At 41.4% G+C, this 16,023-nt stretch overlaps 1 protein-coding gene across 2 annotated transcripts; it reads left to right on the plus strand.

The window, feature by feature from the left end:
- The first annotated feature begins 752 nt into the window (after window positions 1–752).
- Window positions 753–13,097, plus strand: LOC115372310 (poly(rC)-binding protein 3). 2 transcript variants are annotated; one of them, XM_030070082.1, is made up of 14 exons: window positions 753–1,263; window positions 2,692–2,732; window positions 4,353–4,462; window positions 4,862–4,885; window positions 5,015–5,047; window positions 5,149–5,265; window positions 5,503–5,634; window positions 6,123–6,251; window positions 7,137–7,226; window positions 8,503–8,544; window positions 8,957–9,032; window positions 9,982–10,034; window positions 11,256–11,425; window positions 11,763–13,097. In XM_030070082.1, the coding sequence occupies exons 3-14, from the start codon at window positions 4,385–4,387 to the stop codon at window positions 12,097–12,099; spliced, it is 1,281 nt and encodes a 426-aa protein (XP_029925942.1). In that variant the 5' UTR covers window positions 753–1,263; window positions 2,692–2,732; window positions 4,353–4,384; the 3' UTR covers window positions 12,100–13,097. The 2 variants fall into 2 exon arrangements, with proteins under 2 accessions (XP_029925942.1, XP_029925943.1); XM_030070083.1 differs by lacking the exon at window positions 2,692–2,732 and having other exon boundaries at window positions 754–1,263.
- The last annotated feature ends 2,926 nt before the right edge of the window (window positions 13,098–16,023 follow it).

Consider the following 16,023-nt stretch of genomic DNA (forward strand, 5'->3'; position numbering starts at 1 on the left):
CAAACTGAGCAGTGAAAAAGGTGAACGAACCTTAAATCTCAACACCATACAGCTAACGTCAACCCCGCACCAAACCCTAACCTAAACCCTTATCCTCGCCTTGTGGTAAGCCCCTAAAAAAGTGAGCAGCGGCAAAACATCCTCACTTTGGTGGCTTTTCCTCATCATGAGCACACTTGGTCCTCATAAATACAGAAAGCCACGCATGATGTGTTATAACTCTACAGCTCCATTAAGTCTGTCACATGGTAGTGAATATGGAAGCTCTCTCTGGTAAATGTTTGCGGTTTGCCTTTTGTTGATGTGGAGAGACCATTGCGCTCGGTGCTGACAGTCAGCCATGAGGCTCTCAGCAGCCATCATTGTTTCTGTGCAATGCAGTGAAAAGTAATTAAATATGCCACTTATGCTTCGCTAATTCATTTTCTTCACAATTTTGAAGCTCAGCTGAATACATTTTTCTGTGCAGAAGGGCTGTATTGTATCCACTATGGCCTCATTACAAGGGCAGAAGGGCTCAGCTTGGGGGAGGGGCGGAGGCAGAGGAGAGCGGGGGGGTTCAAGCGCCCCGTGAAGACATTGTGCTTAAGATTACTAAACACCTCAAACACCACATTGTCCTTCCCGGGCCTCAATTAGTCGGCCGCCTTGTACAAAGCGCAGATTTCATACAGAGGAGATTTATTTTTAGAGAAAATCCAGCCTTATGCAAGCAGGAAGCACTCTGAGAATCTAATGATGAACACAGCAGTCATGCAGAGTTGTTAGTCACAGTGCTACATCAGTAACAAAGCTTCTCTTTTTTTTCTCCCCCCTAAGCAGTCCCTCTCTTTCTGTTTTTGATGTCCGCAAAAGGCAAGACCTTCCCAGTTTTTGTTGTGGTGGCTGTAACTGTAGCCCGCTCTATCTGCGCTGGACAGGGTCCAGCTGAGGAGCCTCTTTGCCCTGCCCTCAGGCCTCCTCGACTAGTGGATCTCGGAGCTGAGGAACGCCTCTTTCGTGGCTGTGACAGGGAGAATTAGGCGAGAGATGCGGGTTCACTTGCCCTGCATAAGGGCTTATCTTGGGCTAAGCTGAGGGACTAATAGCAAAGCCAGCCTCCACTCCAGCCGGTCTGAGGGCACGGGGAGCCATCTGTCCACTCTCTGTGCAATAACCGACAACAAAGGGGGCAAACATTTAACACGGAGTGTAAACCAAAGGGGCCATTCATTCAGAAGATACCAGGGGTAAAGAAGAGGAATAAGTATTCTGAAATATAAGGTCAGTACTTTACAGCAATCAGTCTTGTTGCTTTACAGGCCTCTCAGCCACACAGAAGGGTCAGGCTCATTACTGCTCAAGTTTCCAGCGGTAATAATGTTACCAGACTGCACTAATAGTTGGGTTTGGCCCGGCATATAGTTGAACTTTTAATTCAGTATTCTTTTTGGTGCAACTTTTAATAGGGGCTGAACACTGTGTAGTTTTACATCTTGGAACTACTGACTTATACCAGGTTGAGTTGAGGATTTGAACTGGTTGTTTTTCTGTAGTCTGAAATATTGATTATTGTTGAAGTCCATGCGGTCGCACACTGAAGTATGCATCAGAGACAGGGCTGGCTTGAAAACACTCAATCAAATATTGAGGATTTGAAATAAATTTGACACCGCCGTGATCCAGACATGTGATGAGTGTCCAATCTTGAATAGTGTAACCTTTATGTTGAGGGAGGAATGCCCTGCTGAGAGGCCCCGTGCTTAAGCTGATGTGTGTAGGCTCACAAATGGTTATAAATAGAATATCGATGTAGATTTCTAAGAAGCAATTACCAATAGGTTAGAAAAAATGGCTTATGTCGTAAATGAGGACACAAAATCGACACGTATTCCTGCCTAACATATGGAATATCGTTTAAATGATGGGCCACGATCTTCAGATCTGCTGCGGATCATCTTTATTCTCACGTCATTTAACATTCTGAAAGTGGATATTATCAATTTGAAACTCTCCAGGTTGTCCACTTTCATATTGTGCCCTGTGGAAAAAAACAAAGGAGAGAAAAAGCTCCAAACAAAACAAGCGAATGTTCTGTCACACAGGGATTAATGCCCTGTTTATTGTCTGCTGCACATTTATGGCTGTCAGCGTGTGCTGGGAGTTGAGTTAGATTATCTGTATATCATGTACCCTCTGTGGCTGCTGCTCTGTGCTACTGTTTTGTTCTGAAGTCTTGAGTGGGCGCTGACATGCTAGAGGTGACAGAAATGGGTCAAAAGGGTCTTAGCATTAACTAAACAAATCCTGGCCTATAGGATTAGACTGTGATGTTGCTGTTTATTTGATGCATTTACTGTAACTTTATAATGACACACACACACCGAGAAAAAGCTGAGAGTCTTGTTAGCACCAAGCACATACCCTCTTCCTCAGTGAGATATCGCCTGGATTAAATCCTGTAGCTCAGTCGGATAGCAACACGAGAATTCGCCAGAACAAGGCTCTGCTGTAAATGAACCTCGATAGAAATCTGTTTTTATCTGCCCCTTTACACATTGAAATTGTCTCATTTCATTTGATCGCTGCTTGTTTGCCTTTATAAGGATAATGCATCCCGCAGTAAATCTCATTGTGTTGTGTGTTAGCCAGTCTAACCCTAATCACAAATGCCAATGCTTGAGTCAAAACTCATTTTTGGTCTTTTTTTAGGTGTGGAATGGCGGAAGAGAGTTCTTTATTTATGGGTTTGTGTGAGTATCTGAGCGGGGGGTTAAAGGTCATATATTGCAAAATGTCATTGTACATGCTGTAAAGCCCCGGATTGAATTGAATTCTGGATTAACGGGGTAGCACCTCATGCACGTTTGCCAATCGGGTGCTGAGGTCCCTCCCCTTTTGTTTACATCACCCAGGCCTCAGCGACTAAATTCCCCTTCAGCGTTTAGCCTACAGACTTTAGGCGGGTCTCACGTGCTTCTGTGCACTCAGTGGGCCCAAAACCCCTGGCAATGAGCCCAGAATATTACACAATGTGCAACTGTTGTGAAAAAAGACTGTTGCCATCGACTTTTCTTATGATTTAGCTCATTTTTTTTCCTTTACCGTAAGTTAGAAATTCCTCAACAATCTGAGTCCGTTTGATGAATGTACCAGCCCCTCGGATCCAGCCTGGAGTGTTAAAAATAAAATGGTAAAAACACTTCCTGGAACTGTTGTGATCCAATAAATGGCGCGACCCCTGTCCTGTCCTCTACAGACCTAAAGACCGCTCTCTGTTTATTATGGTGCAGCCTGCCCACACTGCGTTGAGGCATTCTTTTATTGCTCTGAAAATATGACAAATTGGACACGCGGCTAGGACTGCACAGAACAGACATTGTGTGGTGTCAGCGTGATATTACGAGACGGTCACACAGACGTCACTTGATCCTCAGGCCTGTACAATACAAGTGGCCTCCTTTGTGTGTTATCTAATTAAAGTGAATCACGCCAGTTGCATTTATCCGGTCGCAAATGACAGGGGTCCCACGTGAAGGTCACACCTAGAGATTGGCTTATCTTCCTCCTGTCACAAGTATCAAAACACAAAAGCTACTCATCGCAGGGCTGTAATGTAAGAAAAGTGAATGAATTAGTCTCAGTGCAGTCTGTCTAAGTTTTACGGGGCCTTATGGCTGCGGTAAAAGTCAAACACAGAGACGCTCACTGCTAGGAAAGCCGCTATTTCAAAAAGGAAAATTTGCAATTTAAAATGAACTCATTTGTGAAATGCAAAAAGGCTGCCCAAGTGAATTCAATTACCCAACTTATACTAAGAAATAAAGAAATGATGATGGCATTTTAGGATGACATTTCTGCAGCATTTTCATATAAACAAATGTTGTTTTTTTTTTTTTGTGCGCGTGTGTGTTGCTGTGTACTGTCACAATAGATTAACACAATGGTGATTCAACCTATATTCGTGATATTTGTATTCATGAGGCCTTTATGTTTGCTGTTCAACACAGGAACAGAGGTGGGTTTTTTTTAAATTTTATTTTATTTTAAAAGAACTACTTAGTTAACATTAGCAGTGATACCCACCGTAGGGCAACAGGAAAAGAGCACCACCCAGCCACTGAAACTCAAAATCACTGGCAGAAATCCAAGCAAAGACACGCTTGGTCCAGGAAGTAGATATGCCTTAAAATAAATAGCAGCAACAACAACAACAACAACAATAATAATGATAATAATAATAATAATAATAATAATTAAAAAAAACACTAGGACTTCTTAGATTGCCATTACAGATAATAATTCAGTGAACCACCTGGAATATGTCATATAAACACTGGAGATGTCTCAATCCTTTCTTTCTCCTGTTTCAGAGTGTTTACTTTGAAGTTTGGAAACACTGAGGATGTCTGACAGGGAGGAAATGGCTTCAGATGGGGGTCTGAATGTTACTCTCACACTGAGGCTCCTGATGCACGGAAAGGTAACTGGAAACAATCACACAGAGGGCAAATCAAACGTGGAAAGGGCTCATGGTTTGTTTGAGCCCACTCATGTGCCAGGTTGGGTGGGGTTTGTGACGTAAAATAAATAAGGAGTGTCAAAAAGATGAAGACAACTGCAGAAAAATGCTTGAAAATGATTATGATGCATTTTATGTGACTGATAACTTATCCAAATTTCCCTGATGCAGTCAGTCTAATCTGGTCACAGTTATTTTCAAAAGCTGTTTGACTTCATATGTGAGCACAGTTTCCAGAACACAGTAACTGAGCTAAAAATATACATATATTGTTGATGTGAAATATTGTTAAAAGCCATAACTTTTACAGAATACAGTCCATTGCCATGCTCACAAGCTGTCTTTTCTTTTTATTCACAGGAAGTGGGCAGCATAATTGGGAAGGTACATATATTTTGCAGTTCATCCGCATTTATTGATTTCTTACCTGCTTTCTGTCTGGTTTACATTTCACCATGTTTATTTGTAAGGCTCATCTTGTGTTATATTTTAAAACTGTCCACATAATAACAGAAAGGGGAAACAGTGAAGAAGATGAGAGAGGAGGTGAGTAATGGCTCTGATAACTGCAATGCAAAAATCACTTCGGTCTTAATGTCTGCGGGCAGATCAAATCAAAGCTGGAAATTTGAATTTGTGTTTTCCAGAGCGGTGCTCGCATCAACATTTCAGAGGGATCGTCTCCGGAAAGAATAGTTACCATCACAGGACCCACAGAGGGCATCTTCAGAGCTTTCTCCATGATCGCAGAGAAATTTGAGGAGGTACAGAGTGCGGCAACAAAAAAAATATTAAGCAAGATCCATTGCGCCTTTGAACGCGTATCATCACTGAAATCCCATTACTCGATGCAACAATTTAGGCAGATCTTTGAATTTACTGCAGCCCGGCATATGCTGGATGCAGCTTTTCATCAATCTTGTGGAAAAAAAAAGCCTTGTCAAATAAAGCTGAGATTCTTACAGTCTGAAAACAACACATATTATTGAACTCTCCCTCAGGATATTACTGCAGCGATGACAAACAGCAACGTGACAAGCAAGCCACCTGTGACACTTCGCCTGGTTTTCCCAGGGAGCCAGTGCGGCTCACTGATTGGCAAAGGAGGCTCTAAGATCAAAGAGATCAGAGAGGTACGAGGTCTCTCTCTCTTTCTTTTTTTTAATTTATTTATTATTTTTTTTTATTTCTGACTTCTTTATCATCTAAGAAGTTGTTTTCCCTGCACCCAAATGGGGACAACAAAACAGAAACTTCCCCCCTCTGGTGATTTGACACCTCAAGTATCAAACATTGCACTCAAAATTTCTTGTTTTTTCCTGTGCCTTCAAATGCATTCTCTTTGCTCGCCTGCTCTAAGCAAGCCCACATGAAACTCTCACTGATTATGCCTGTAAAGATTGAAGGAGGCTGAGTACTCATGTTGAATGGGCAATATTTGTATATGCCTCTTCAAATATTGGCACAGACATTGCTATTTGGCATGCAGCTGCTGCCTGCATATGAAAACTTGTTCAGAGTAATTTTGGGGCCGCTCGGAACAGCGCTTGGATTTTGGGTGATGATGGGATCTTTCCAGCAATAAATAGCCTGTGTTTCCCTGTTGTTTGGCTGTGTTAAGACCACGGGGGCCCAGGTTCAGGTGGCGGGAGACATGCTGCCGGACTCCACCGAGAGAGCTGTCACAATCTCCGGCACTCCACAGGCCATCACGCAGTGTGTGAGGCACATCTGCTCTGTCATGCTGGAGGTAAGCACTGTCAGAGAGCAGATCTTCATGTTCAAGAGTTCTGCCGAGGCATCGAGTGTGTCACATTTGTTTAAGATGCGGCAGAAGGTATTCCCCGCCACGTTCAGAATATTTTCTCTGGGTAAAACCGTGTATTCTGTGAAGTATCGGCAAATAAAAGGAATTAAATCCAGGATGAGAGAAAAAACTATGATCACTACCGACAAAAATCAGTTTTAGTATTGTTTGTAGTATGGTTTTTCCCTTTAAAATACTTCATCCTCTTATGACGCAGATCAGGGGTTCTCACACTTTCTGGACCCTTTGAGCAGAAAATGGACGAATAGATTCAAAGTGGTGATATTAAAGTGTACTGTTAAAATAATCATTCACATATATATATGTAAATGATTATTAAAGAAATATATAAATGTATATATACATTTATATATTTCTTTGTATGATAATAAATGTAGTGCATTAAATTATAGTGAAAATACAGTGTTCCTCTGGGTCCAGCAGCCCACTCTTCCTCCACTAACGTAGATCATTTTAGTGATGATTAATATCATGATTTTAAACCAAAAAAAGATTAATAACAGGTATTTTTTTTCCTTTTTGGCAAATAAAAATGTGGTTGTTGTGAATGTGAATCGCTTTATCCTCCACTACATCAGTTCTTTTTTTTCCACTTCTGAGGATTTTTTTCCTTCAGAAAATTGATGACCCCCACATTGTTATAATTGATCTTAGGTTTCTTGGGTCCTAGGTTTCACTAATTTTGCTCAGCTGATGGATGGGTACTTAAAGCATCAACTCAAGAAAATCTATGTGTTTTTTTCCTCCTAAAAGGGAGTAATGGGTAACATTTTTCTGCCTCTTTTGCTTGCATGGTTGTGCCTGTAGTCGCCTCCAAAAGGAGCCACTATTCCCTACCGTCCCAAGGCCGCACCTGGCGGAGCCCATTCACTATTAACACAACAGCACCCTGCACAAGTAAGTGGACATGTGGCATGATCTAAGTTGTAATTTAAGCTTTTCAGCTCCTGTGTAAAAACCTCAATGATTCAATGGGCTTATGGATTCATGTGTTGCTGGATGTTTCCATGGTTCCCCCACAGGGGAGTTGCATTGATCTCTCCCACCTCTTTGCTTTAAATTCCACTTCACAGGGAGAGACATAAACAGATGCTCAAACACAACACATCTGCATTTTTTGGGATTATTGCTCCCATTCAGCATGTGAGTCGTATGACTGATACAAAATTAAAAATTGACATTTTGGGATCACTGATATGCAGTGGACTCATAATTAAGCATATTTTCACCACTAGAGGGACACATCTGTGTAATTATATAGCAATATTCTCCTCATACTCTAAGGCCTTTGGTGGTGAGATGAAACGCGACTGATCATGTCAAACACATCATCAGCCCGAGCTCTGCACCCTCACAGAAATAAACCGCGCCAGCTTTCGATTTTTTTTTTTTTTTTTTTTTTTTTTTTTTTTGCCATTGTTGTGAAGCAATTTATTCTGCAGGTGTAGGTCACATTTAGGCCCTTTTGAGCTGCACTGATAAGGCGTACGGTCTCCACGCTACCAAGGCCATAAGCCTGGGGCATGGCGGGCATAGGGAGACAGAACCAGGTAGACTGGCGCCTTTCATGATCACAGAGCTGGTGACCTCTAGCATACTCAGGTAAGGATGCCAGTGCCAGTGAGCAACCCTCAGAACTGGTGTGGCGCTGCACAGAGTTCACACTTCTCCTCAGCTGAGCATCATTAAACAGAGGACATCACAGTGTCCTGAGACCTCCTTCACTCTGATAGCTGACCAGAACCTCGTTCATTTTCCGTCACAACTGTGACACCTTAATATGCTGATAGGCATCAAAGTTATAAATGACAAATATTGTGTCTGAGCCTCTTGTTTCACACAGGCTGCCTGTCCTCTCTCCTGAATACGTTATGACTTATCGCACATCTGTTTATGCTATTGGATTTCTATGCACGTTCAAAGAGGAGGAAAAAAAAAAAGTCCGATGACATTTAGATGAGATTCCATCAAATGCGAAGACATTGCAATTGTGGGAGAAGGGAAGGCCATTACCGAAAGGATTTTCAAGATGCAATGCACTGCTGAGGATAATGGAAGCTGCGCTGAGTTTATTCTGGACACATTTTTGGCCAGTTCAGATTTTGAATGACATGATCGAGCTTGTCTGCAGCTGCCTCTGACACGACCCCGTCTCTTCTCTCATTCGTTCCAGGCCTTTGCAATTCCAGGGCAGTATGCCTTTGCACATCAAGATGTAAGTGTGTTGGTTTGAGCGGCTGCCACCCTCCTACTTCCTGCCCACTCCTTCCAAGCCACCACTACGCCCTCCGTGTACCCCACTCAGCAAAGACGAAACTTCAACAACCCTGATCTGTCGACATTACTAACACTAACAAACAGTAGCAGCATGCTTTGAATGAAATGAAACAATGGAGATCATAAGAGTCACCCTTAATGATCAGTTATCCCCTTGTAGCTAGAAATACTGCTGTACTTTTTACAAATTACTGCCATGAGAGGCCAGCATGCTTTTTGGAGGAAACAAATCTCTTCACACTCACACGATCTTTTGATGTTTGTTCAGATTGGCTCTGTATTGTAGTTGTCAGCTCCTCTGAAATAATCCAGTTTGATTGGTTAGTTCTAACTTCCTTCCTACCCTGCAGTTGACCAAGCTTCACCAGTTGGCTATGCAGCATATCCCCCTCCCCTCCCTTGGGCAGAGCAACCCTACCTTCCCTGGTACGTACCCAAGGCTCCCTGGGGAAGTCCATCTATCCCTCTGTCTACACTCCTCTTCGAATCACTCCATCAAAACACCCTTGTCACCTCAATAAGGATCAAGTCTGTCGCCATTTTCTCAGTTTTTATTCTTCCTCGCAGGTTGAAACAATAGTTTTGTGACAGATATCCTCATAGAAATACATTAAACCAAGCACTGACCATTAGTTTTACCACTGGTATTCTCATCTTGCGTTTGTCCCAGGACTAAAACGGGACAAAAAGCAGCAGGAATAGTTGGAGGTTGTGAGTGCAAAACCACCAGCTAATTTATGCCCCTGAAATATTTCTAATTTATGCCCCTGAGTATGTGACAGATTAACCCGTAGAGATAATAAAATACAATAAACCAAGAACAGTTCTTTTAGAGGGAAATGTGAAAAAATGACAGAAATATTTACAGTTTTGTAAATATTTGGGGAATTTCTCACGATTTCTCACCCCCCCCCCCAAATTTTCAGTTCCATTTGCCCAAATTTTCCCCCTCTCCAAAAATGTGTCCTAATCTCTCAACCCCCATCCTTGCCCTCTGCAACATTTCTCCTCCAATTCTAACATCGTCTTCAGCCATCCCATGTACTCATGCACTCCACCACAACTAACTGAGGAAAACACGGTAAAACGTGATGATGACTTTGGCGACAATTTCGCATCAGAAAAACACTCATTTTCTCTTAACTTGAGCATCATATGTCTATTTACAGTAACGTAAGAATATTCCATCTTTATTCAAGTGACGTAAACGTTAATTATGTGTTGTTTATTATGCATGTACGCTATGCATGTATCCATCCGTTGCTGTTTGTCATGTGTTTAATTTAGCTGTCTAACAGTGACAAACTTGTCACAGCATGAAAGCGGCAGCCATTAGCACCTTACTGTTGTTACCGTTCCTTGTCCTACTTTGCAGGATTGGATGCATCTGCCCCCACGAGTTCACAAGAGCTGGCAATACCTAATGATGTAAGTGTCACTTTGTTTGTGCTCAGTTCTCACTGATCTGCCTCTGCTCCTTCATTTGTTCACACTTCCTGTGAAGACATGACTATGATCAGGGAGGGAGAACTCACTTTTTTTGTTTACACAATAACAGTATATCCACTTTTTTATACTGCCATTTACCTTTTTTTTGTTTTATATAATATAAATTCACAGTACACATGACTATCGTTAAACTCATATAAGTTATTTGAGGTTGCGGGATAAGCATAAATTAGTGCATTTCTAAGAGTATAATTGAAATTTTTCATCCAGGTGGTTGTTTGCATCATGATGACTGGAGGTTAATGTTAATCCACTTTTTTGTTTACTCCACTTCAGCCTCTCTAATCCACTCTTAGGGGCATTTACAAAACCTCAACTATTATTGCATTTACATAGATAGGCATAGTGCATATATTGCATGCATTTCATGTTTTATGAATGTGGCAAGAGATACTGCCTTATGATGTTTCATAAGGGAGTACACCTTAACATAATTACTGTAACAGCTCAGAATAATATAAAAAAGAAGTTGACTTACAGTGGAGCAAAACTTATCATGCTTCACAGTAGTGCATTAGCTATGCTGCTTTAGTCCTAGCTAATTTAGCGTGGGTTACTGAATCATTCATGGGTTACATGTACAGCTGTAGGATGTAATAACATTATGCTTTAGATCTTAATAATCTAACTAATGAAATTTTAATATTTTTTGTCAAGCTTAATCATGAGATTATATACTTACAGGTTCTAAAGGGTTAGAGCATTACCGAAAAAGACAGAATACAGATTTTTTTATTGAAGAAGAAAAAAACTGTTTTACAATACCATAGAATTACACATAGCATAGTGAGATAATTAAGTGGTAAAAGCAATGCTTTACAGGACACTTTTGCAGAATTTTCTCCTGTCATCTCAAATGGCCTCACAATTACACTGTAGTGTATTAGCACTACTGGGTATGGTGCATTGTGAAGCAACACTCCCCATCACAACATTGTTTATAGACACTTATGCCAGCATCACATCCATTAATAGCAACTGGAAGTGTTTTTCTTCCCCAGAAACCTGCAGGGACACTGTGGTGTTGCTGTTGCTTTGGTGCTGCTTCCAGATGTTGCTTTGGGATCAAATTCATGAAAAGTGGGAGGGAAAAAGAGCTGCTTTGTTATTTACATGTTTCCTCTCTCTCTCCCCTCCAAGTTCATTGGCTGCATAATTGGACGGCAAGGCAGTAAGATCAATGAGATTCGCCAGGTCTCTGGAGCCCACATCAAAATTGCCAGCGCCACCGACGGCTCAGCTGTGCGCCAAGTCACAATCACAGGCTCGCCGGCCAGCATCAGCGTGGCCCAGTACCTCATCAACGCCAGGTGAGACATTACAGCAGGTAGCCGTGCCTGGCAGGGCTGTACCTCGCAGACTGTTGATAAACCAGCTCTCTGTGTAGGCCAGACTTGTTGTGCTCAGGGTAGCATTGGATTTGTTCCGACTCACTGCTGCATTCTCTTGACAGCATTGAAATCCTTAATGTCTCTGCTTTTTTTAACACATTCCTTCTTTGATTCTTATGTTTTTTCCTTTCTCTCACCTCCCTTCTCCTTTGTCTCACCCGTTTCTTTTTCCATTATTTCCAATCTTAACCCCCTCCCCCGCCCCTCCCTCCCTCCGTCTCTGTCTGCCGTGCCACCTCCACCATCCTGTTTGCAGCTTAGAGATGGCTAAATACACCATGCAGGCTGCTTCCTCTGCGACCCCAGTTGACCTCAACATGAGCTTCTCTCAGTCTGCTCCCACTGTCTCCACTCCTACCTCTATGGCTGTCCTGGCGGCCACCACCCCAGCCCCCACCACCATTAACGTCCACTCTCCCTCCACCTTACCAACCATCCAAAACCCACACTACGCTGTTCCTGTTTCCAGTCTGCTTGGCATGAAAACTCTCCCTGTCTTGGCTGTCCACCCAGCAGGTCTCTCCCCTTACACCGCTAAAATGCCAACCTCTGGCATCAAAAAATCTGAGCGGCAGAAGTTTGCTCCGTATTGACACCTGCTGGGATTTGCTTATTAGTGTAGTCAATATGGCAGCCTGGTCTGGCATATTTATGTAACAGTAAATTATTTAATATTTTAGACATACCAACACGGAGTCGTGTTCGAGTATTTTACACAAATCAGGACAACGTCAGGCACCAGGCTTTCAGGTTAATTAACATAATGATGAAGGATGATGGTATCAATAATGTCCTCGTTAACTGTAGATAATTGCAGCAGGCAGCAGAGGTTCGTATCACCTTGCAGACATGCATAACAATTCATGTGTTTATCTCAGGCTCATACATTAGTATCTTAGAAAGTTATTTTTCAAATGGATTCATGTTGGGGAGGTTTGTATGATGAATTACTCCAGCAAAATGTATTTTCCATAATATATTTAAAAAAAAAAAAAAAAAAAAAAAAAACGGACCTAGTTTTGTATTGGTGTAAATAGTTTCCAAGCATTTTTTTTTTTTTTTTTTTTAGGAAATGCAGACTTGTATCATGTTGTGTGGTACTTTGTTGGCAGCAGGCTGTTGAGAGGGTTGTCTTGTAAAGTAGAAGTAAATATGTTAAGCATCTTTTAACAAGGAATGCTCCACTCTTGTGTTCCCCTGTCACATTTCCTCCTTTCCTCCACTAGGCTCTCGTCAGTGGTAACAGGCTTGGGTGTTCTGTAGTAGCGTTGCACTGTTGCGGTTCCTACGGGATTATCCTAAAGCCACACTGGATTCTAGTGGATTTCACTCTACACAGTAATCCTGTAGAGCGGGACTGGCCTAACTAGCTCATTTACTGTTCCTCTGTGCTAGCTGTGATTTGTTTATTCTGAACCCTAAATGAGTGGGACTCTTCAACTATCAGTATCTGCATTTGATACTGACTAATTATTGTAATAAATACAGGTTTTATTCATGTGCTCCTGGTGTGGGTCTCTCCCCAAACAATGCCGATTTGTAATAACTGTTGATGGAATAACTTTGAAATAAACAGAACTTTTTATGAATACAGATTGGTTGCTTTTTCTATTTATATAATTGAATGGAAAAATGATTTACATTTGTGCAGATTGCCCTTACCCCCTAAAAATGAGCATTTGTTCTTCCCTTAGGATTTATGCGTTGTTTACCCTTAAGTGGTCTCAAACTTTAATTACAAATAAATTAGTTCTTGGCTTCAGTGTGGGGCCACAAATTTCAACTTGGCTGGATTTGTGGCCAATAACTCACAGGACACTGACGTCCGAGTTATTTGGGTTAAAATAACCTTCATACAGGAGCGAGCTCCTCCACATAGGGATTCCTTACAGATACACAACATCTGTGCTATTGAATTTGCATGACTTCTTTATATGTAAGTTGGAGCTGGCAAAACAATTTGCACACCATAGGATTATGATGTGTTGCTGGTCCACCTCCATTTCCACTAACAACACCTTTTCAATCTTTCCTCCTTGGCAAATAAGTGGAGAAAAACAAAGCATGTTTTCAACATCAATCTCAAGAGTTTTTTCAATTATTGTTCTCCCCTGTGGTTTTGTCTGATCCTGCGGTGAATATATAAAAACACAGACAAGACGTACAGCACAGTGCACAAGTTGGAGTCTCACCATTGGCTAAATTGTACAGTCTGTGTCACAAACAGGTGCAAACAGCTGAGAGAGCAAACATAGATTCTTTAAAGATATAGATACTGCATTGTTCCTCAAAGAGGAAATTTGTTTTCACTCGTTTACAAAGAACTCCCATATGAAAACCCATATGAATTCAAAGCATGTGCACTCATACTGTATATGAAAATGTTTTTTGGGTATTGTATTGCACATGGTTTACCTCTGATGTGAACATTTCAATTCACAGTTGACAAGTGATTTCTCTTCCACGTGAACATTTTTTTTCTCTCGTGCGTTTTCACCTGCCACCACATGTGACAGCAGCCTGTTGTTTTCATGTGTGAAAACTTAATTTCAAACACAAAGAGACAGTTCACAGGTGAAAAAACAAGAGTAATGGGAGTTTTCACATGTTCATGTATGGAAAAAATGTGTCAAGAATAAGGGGCTGGGTACTTTGAAGTCATACACCGCAGTTTTCGCATGTGATATGGTGGTTTTTTTTGCAAGGTTTCCACATGAAAACATTGGAGAAAAGGGTAATACAGGAACAGGGAAAACAACAACACCAAGCATAAACAGCTCACAGCACATAACATTTTTGCACCAGAGATAAAGACAGTTTTGGCAAAAGAAGTCCATGGTCTTGCTGCTGAGGCACTTTCTTGAGGGCACAAAGCTCCTGCCAAAACAAACTCCTCTCTTATACTCTCCTGAAAAAAGTGAAGCGAACTTGAACTAACCTTATGGTAAATATTCAGCACATGCTGTGGCAAAATCCTCACAGGCGCTGCAGGAACAACTTCACCTCGAGTTGTCTCTACTCAAGCATACTCTGCACTAATGGCCAGGCAGAGTTCAGAATAGTGAGTCCCTGTTATTCTCTGCCCCGGCTGCCCTCTTGCCCCGCTATTAATCGGACTCCTTCCTGTTTTTTCCCCAGTATAAAACCAGGAGTTTGGGGACTCTGTCTAATCCATCCAGCATGGGTAAAAGAGCCACATGGGCCATTTTCACATCAGGGCCTGAAATGCTGAAGTGGAGATAATCAATAGTTAATGGGGATGGAAATGTAATGACAGTGAAGGATGACATTTCAACCTCAGGGAAGGCGTAGCAGCAGCTAACAGTGCTGCATGTGTGCTGATGTGTGCCCAGGGCAGTTATGGGTTCACAGTCAGCCTCTAATGCTATATTAATGATTTCCTCTTTCAACCTGACACAGGCAGGAGTAGTGGTAGGGGTGGGGGGGTGGCGGTTGCAGCTTTTCCCCATCAACCAATTTATTAAAAAAAAAAAAAAAAAAAAAAAAAAAAAGCAATTTAGGCGTAAAGAAGAAGAAGAGGAGGAAGAGGAAAAAGAAGAAATGGGTTCATAATCACTTGAAACTTTGTCGCAGCCCTGTCACTCAATGCCTCATGAAAAATCACTGCAATATTCCTGAAGTATCCCTCCGAGGATTTGGAGTGGTCCGCGCTGCTCCGCGGTGAGTTATTCATTGTATGTTTTATTTTTAGCTCCTGTTGCATTCCTAAAATGATCATACACAGATTGCCTGTAATACTCTTTGTGGCTTTATGGTGTATTATTTTGTACTTTCCTGTGTAAGTCCCATAATATTACTATAGTTACTTTGTTATACCTTTTCTCCTATTGTAGCTATTCCTATATAATTACTCTTTTTTTTTTTTATTCCTATGCATTCCTCTAAGATTACTATAGTTACTTTGTTATACGATCCCTCCTATGGTATTCCTGTAATATTCTTCTGGAGAGTCATAATGTGCTTGTAGTCAATAGTAGGTATATTACTTTCTCGTACTTTTTTATGCTATGGTATTCCTAAAATATACCTATAATAAAGTCGCCCCGTGTCTCAATGACAGTACTAACTTTATAATGACCTTGACATACTCAATACTGAGTTTATGATGCCATTGTCCTACTATAGTGCTCAAAAGAGACTTTTCGTATGTGAACTGTGTTCTTTTTTTTTTTTTTTTTTTTTTTTTAATATTTGTATATATTTCTGAGATACTGATGTGGGATTATCTTTAGAAGGGCTATTTTACCCTCCGGTGTCCTTGTGGTTTTTTTATGGTTCGTTATTTGTCCATCATATCCCTCTCAAATTGAAGAAAAATCAATTATTTCTCACTGTGAGCTTTATCCGCGCCTCAGCCCACAAGGAATCGCGCAATTAGAGATGACCAAAGCGCGTCACGGTTAATAGCTTCTCCATTTCAGATCATTAATTAAGCCCATTAACCACAACGGCGGGTGAACTTAATGAACCCACCTATGAGGAGTCTATTTAAACCT

Source organism: Myripristis murdjan, chromosome 15 (assembly GCF_902150065.1).
Source record: "Myripristis murdjan chromosome 15, fMyrMur1.1, whole genome shotgun sequence".
Taxonomy (NCBI): domain Eukaryota; kingdom Metazoa; phylum Chordata; class Actinopteri; order Holocentriformes; family Holocentridae; genus Myripristis; species Myripristis murdjan.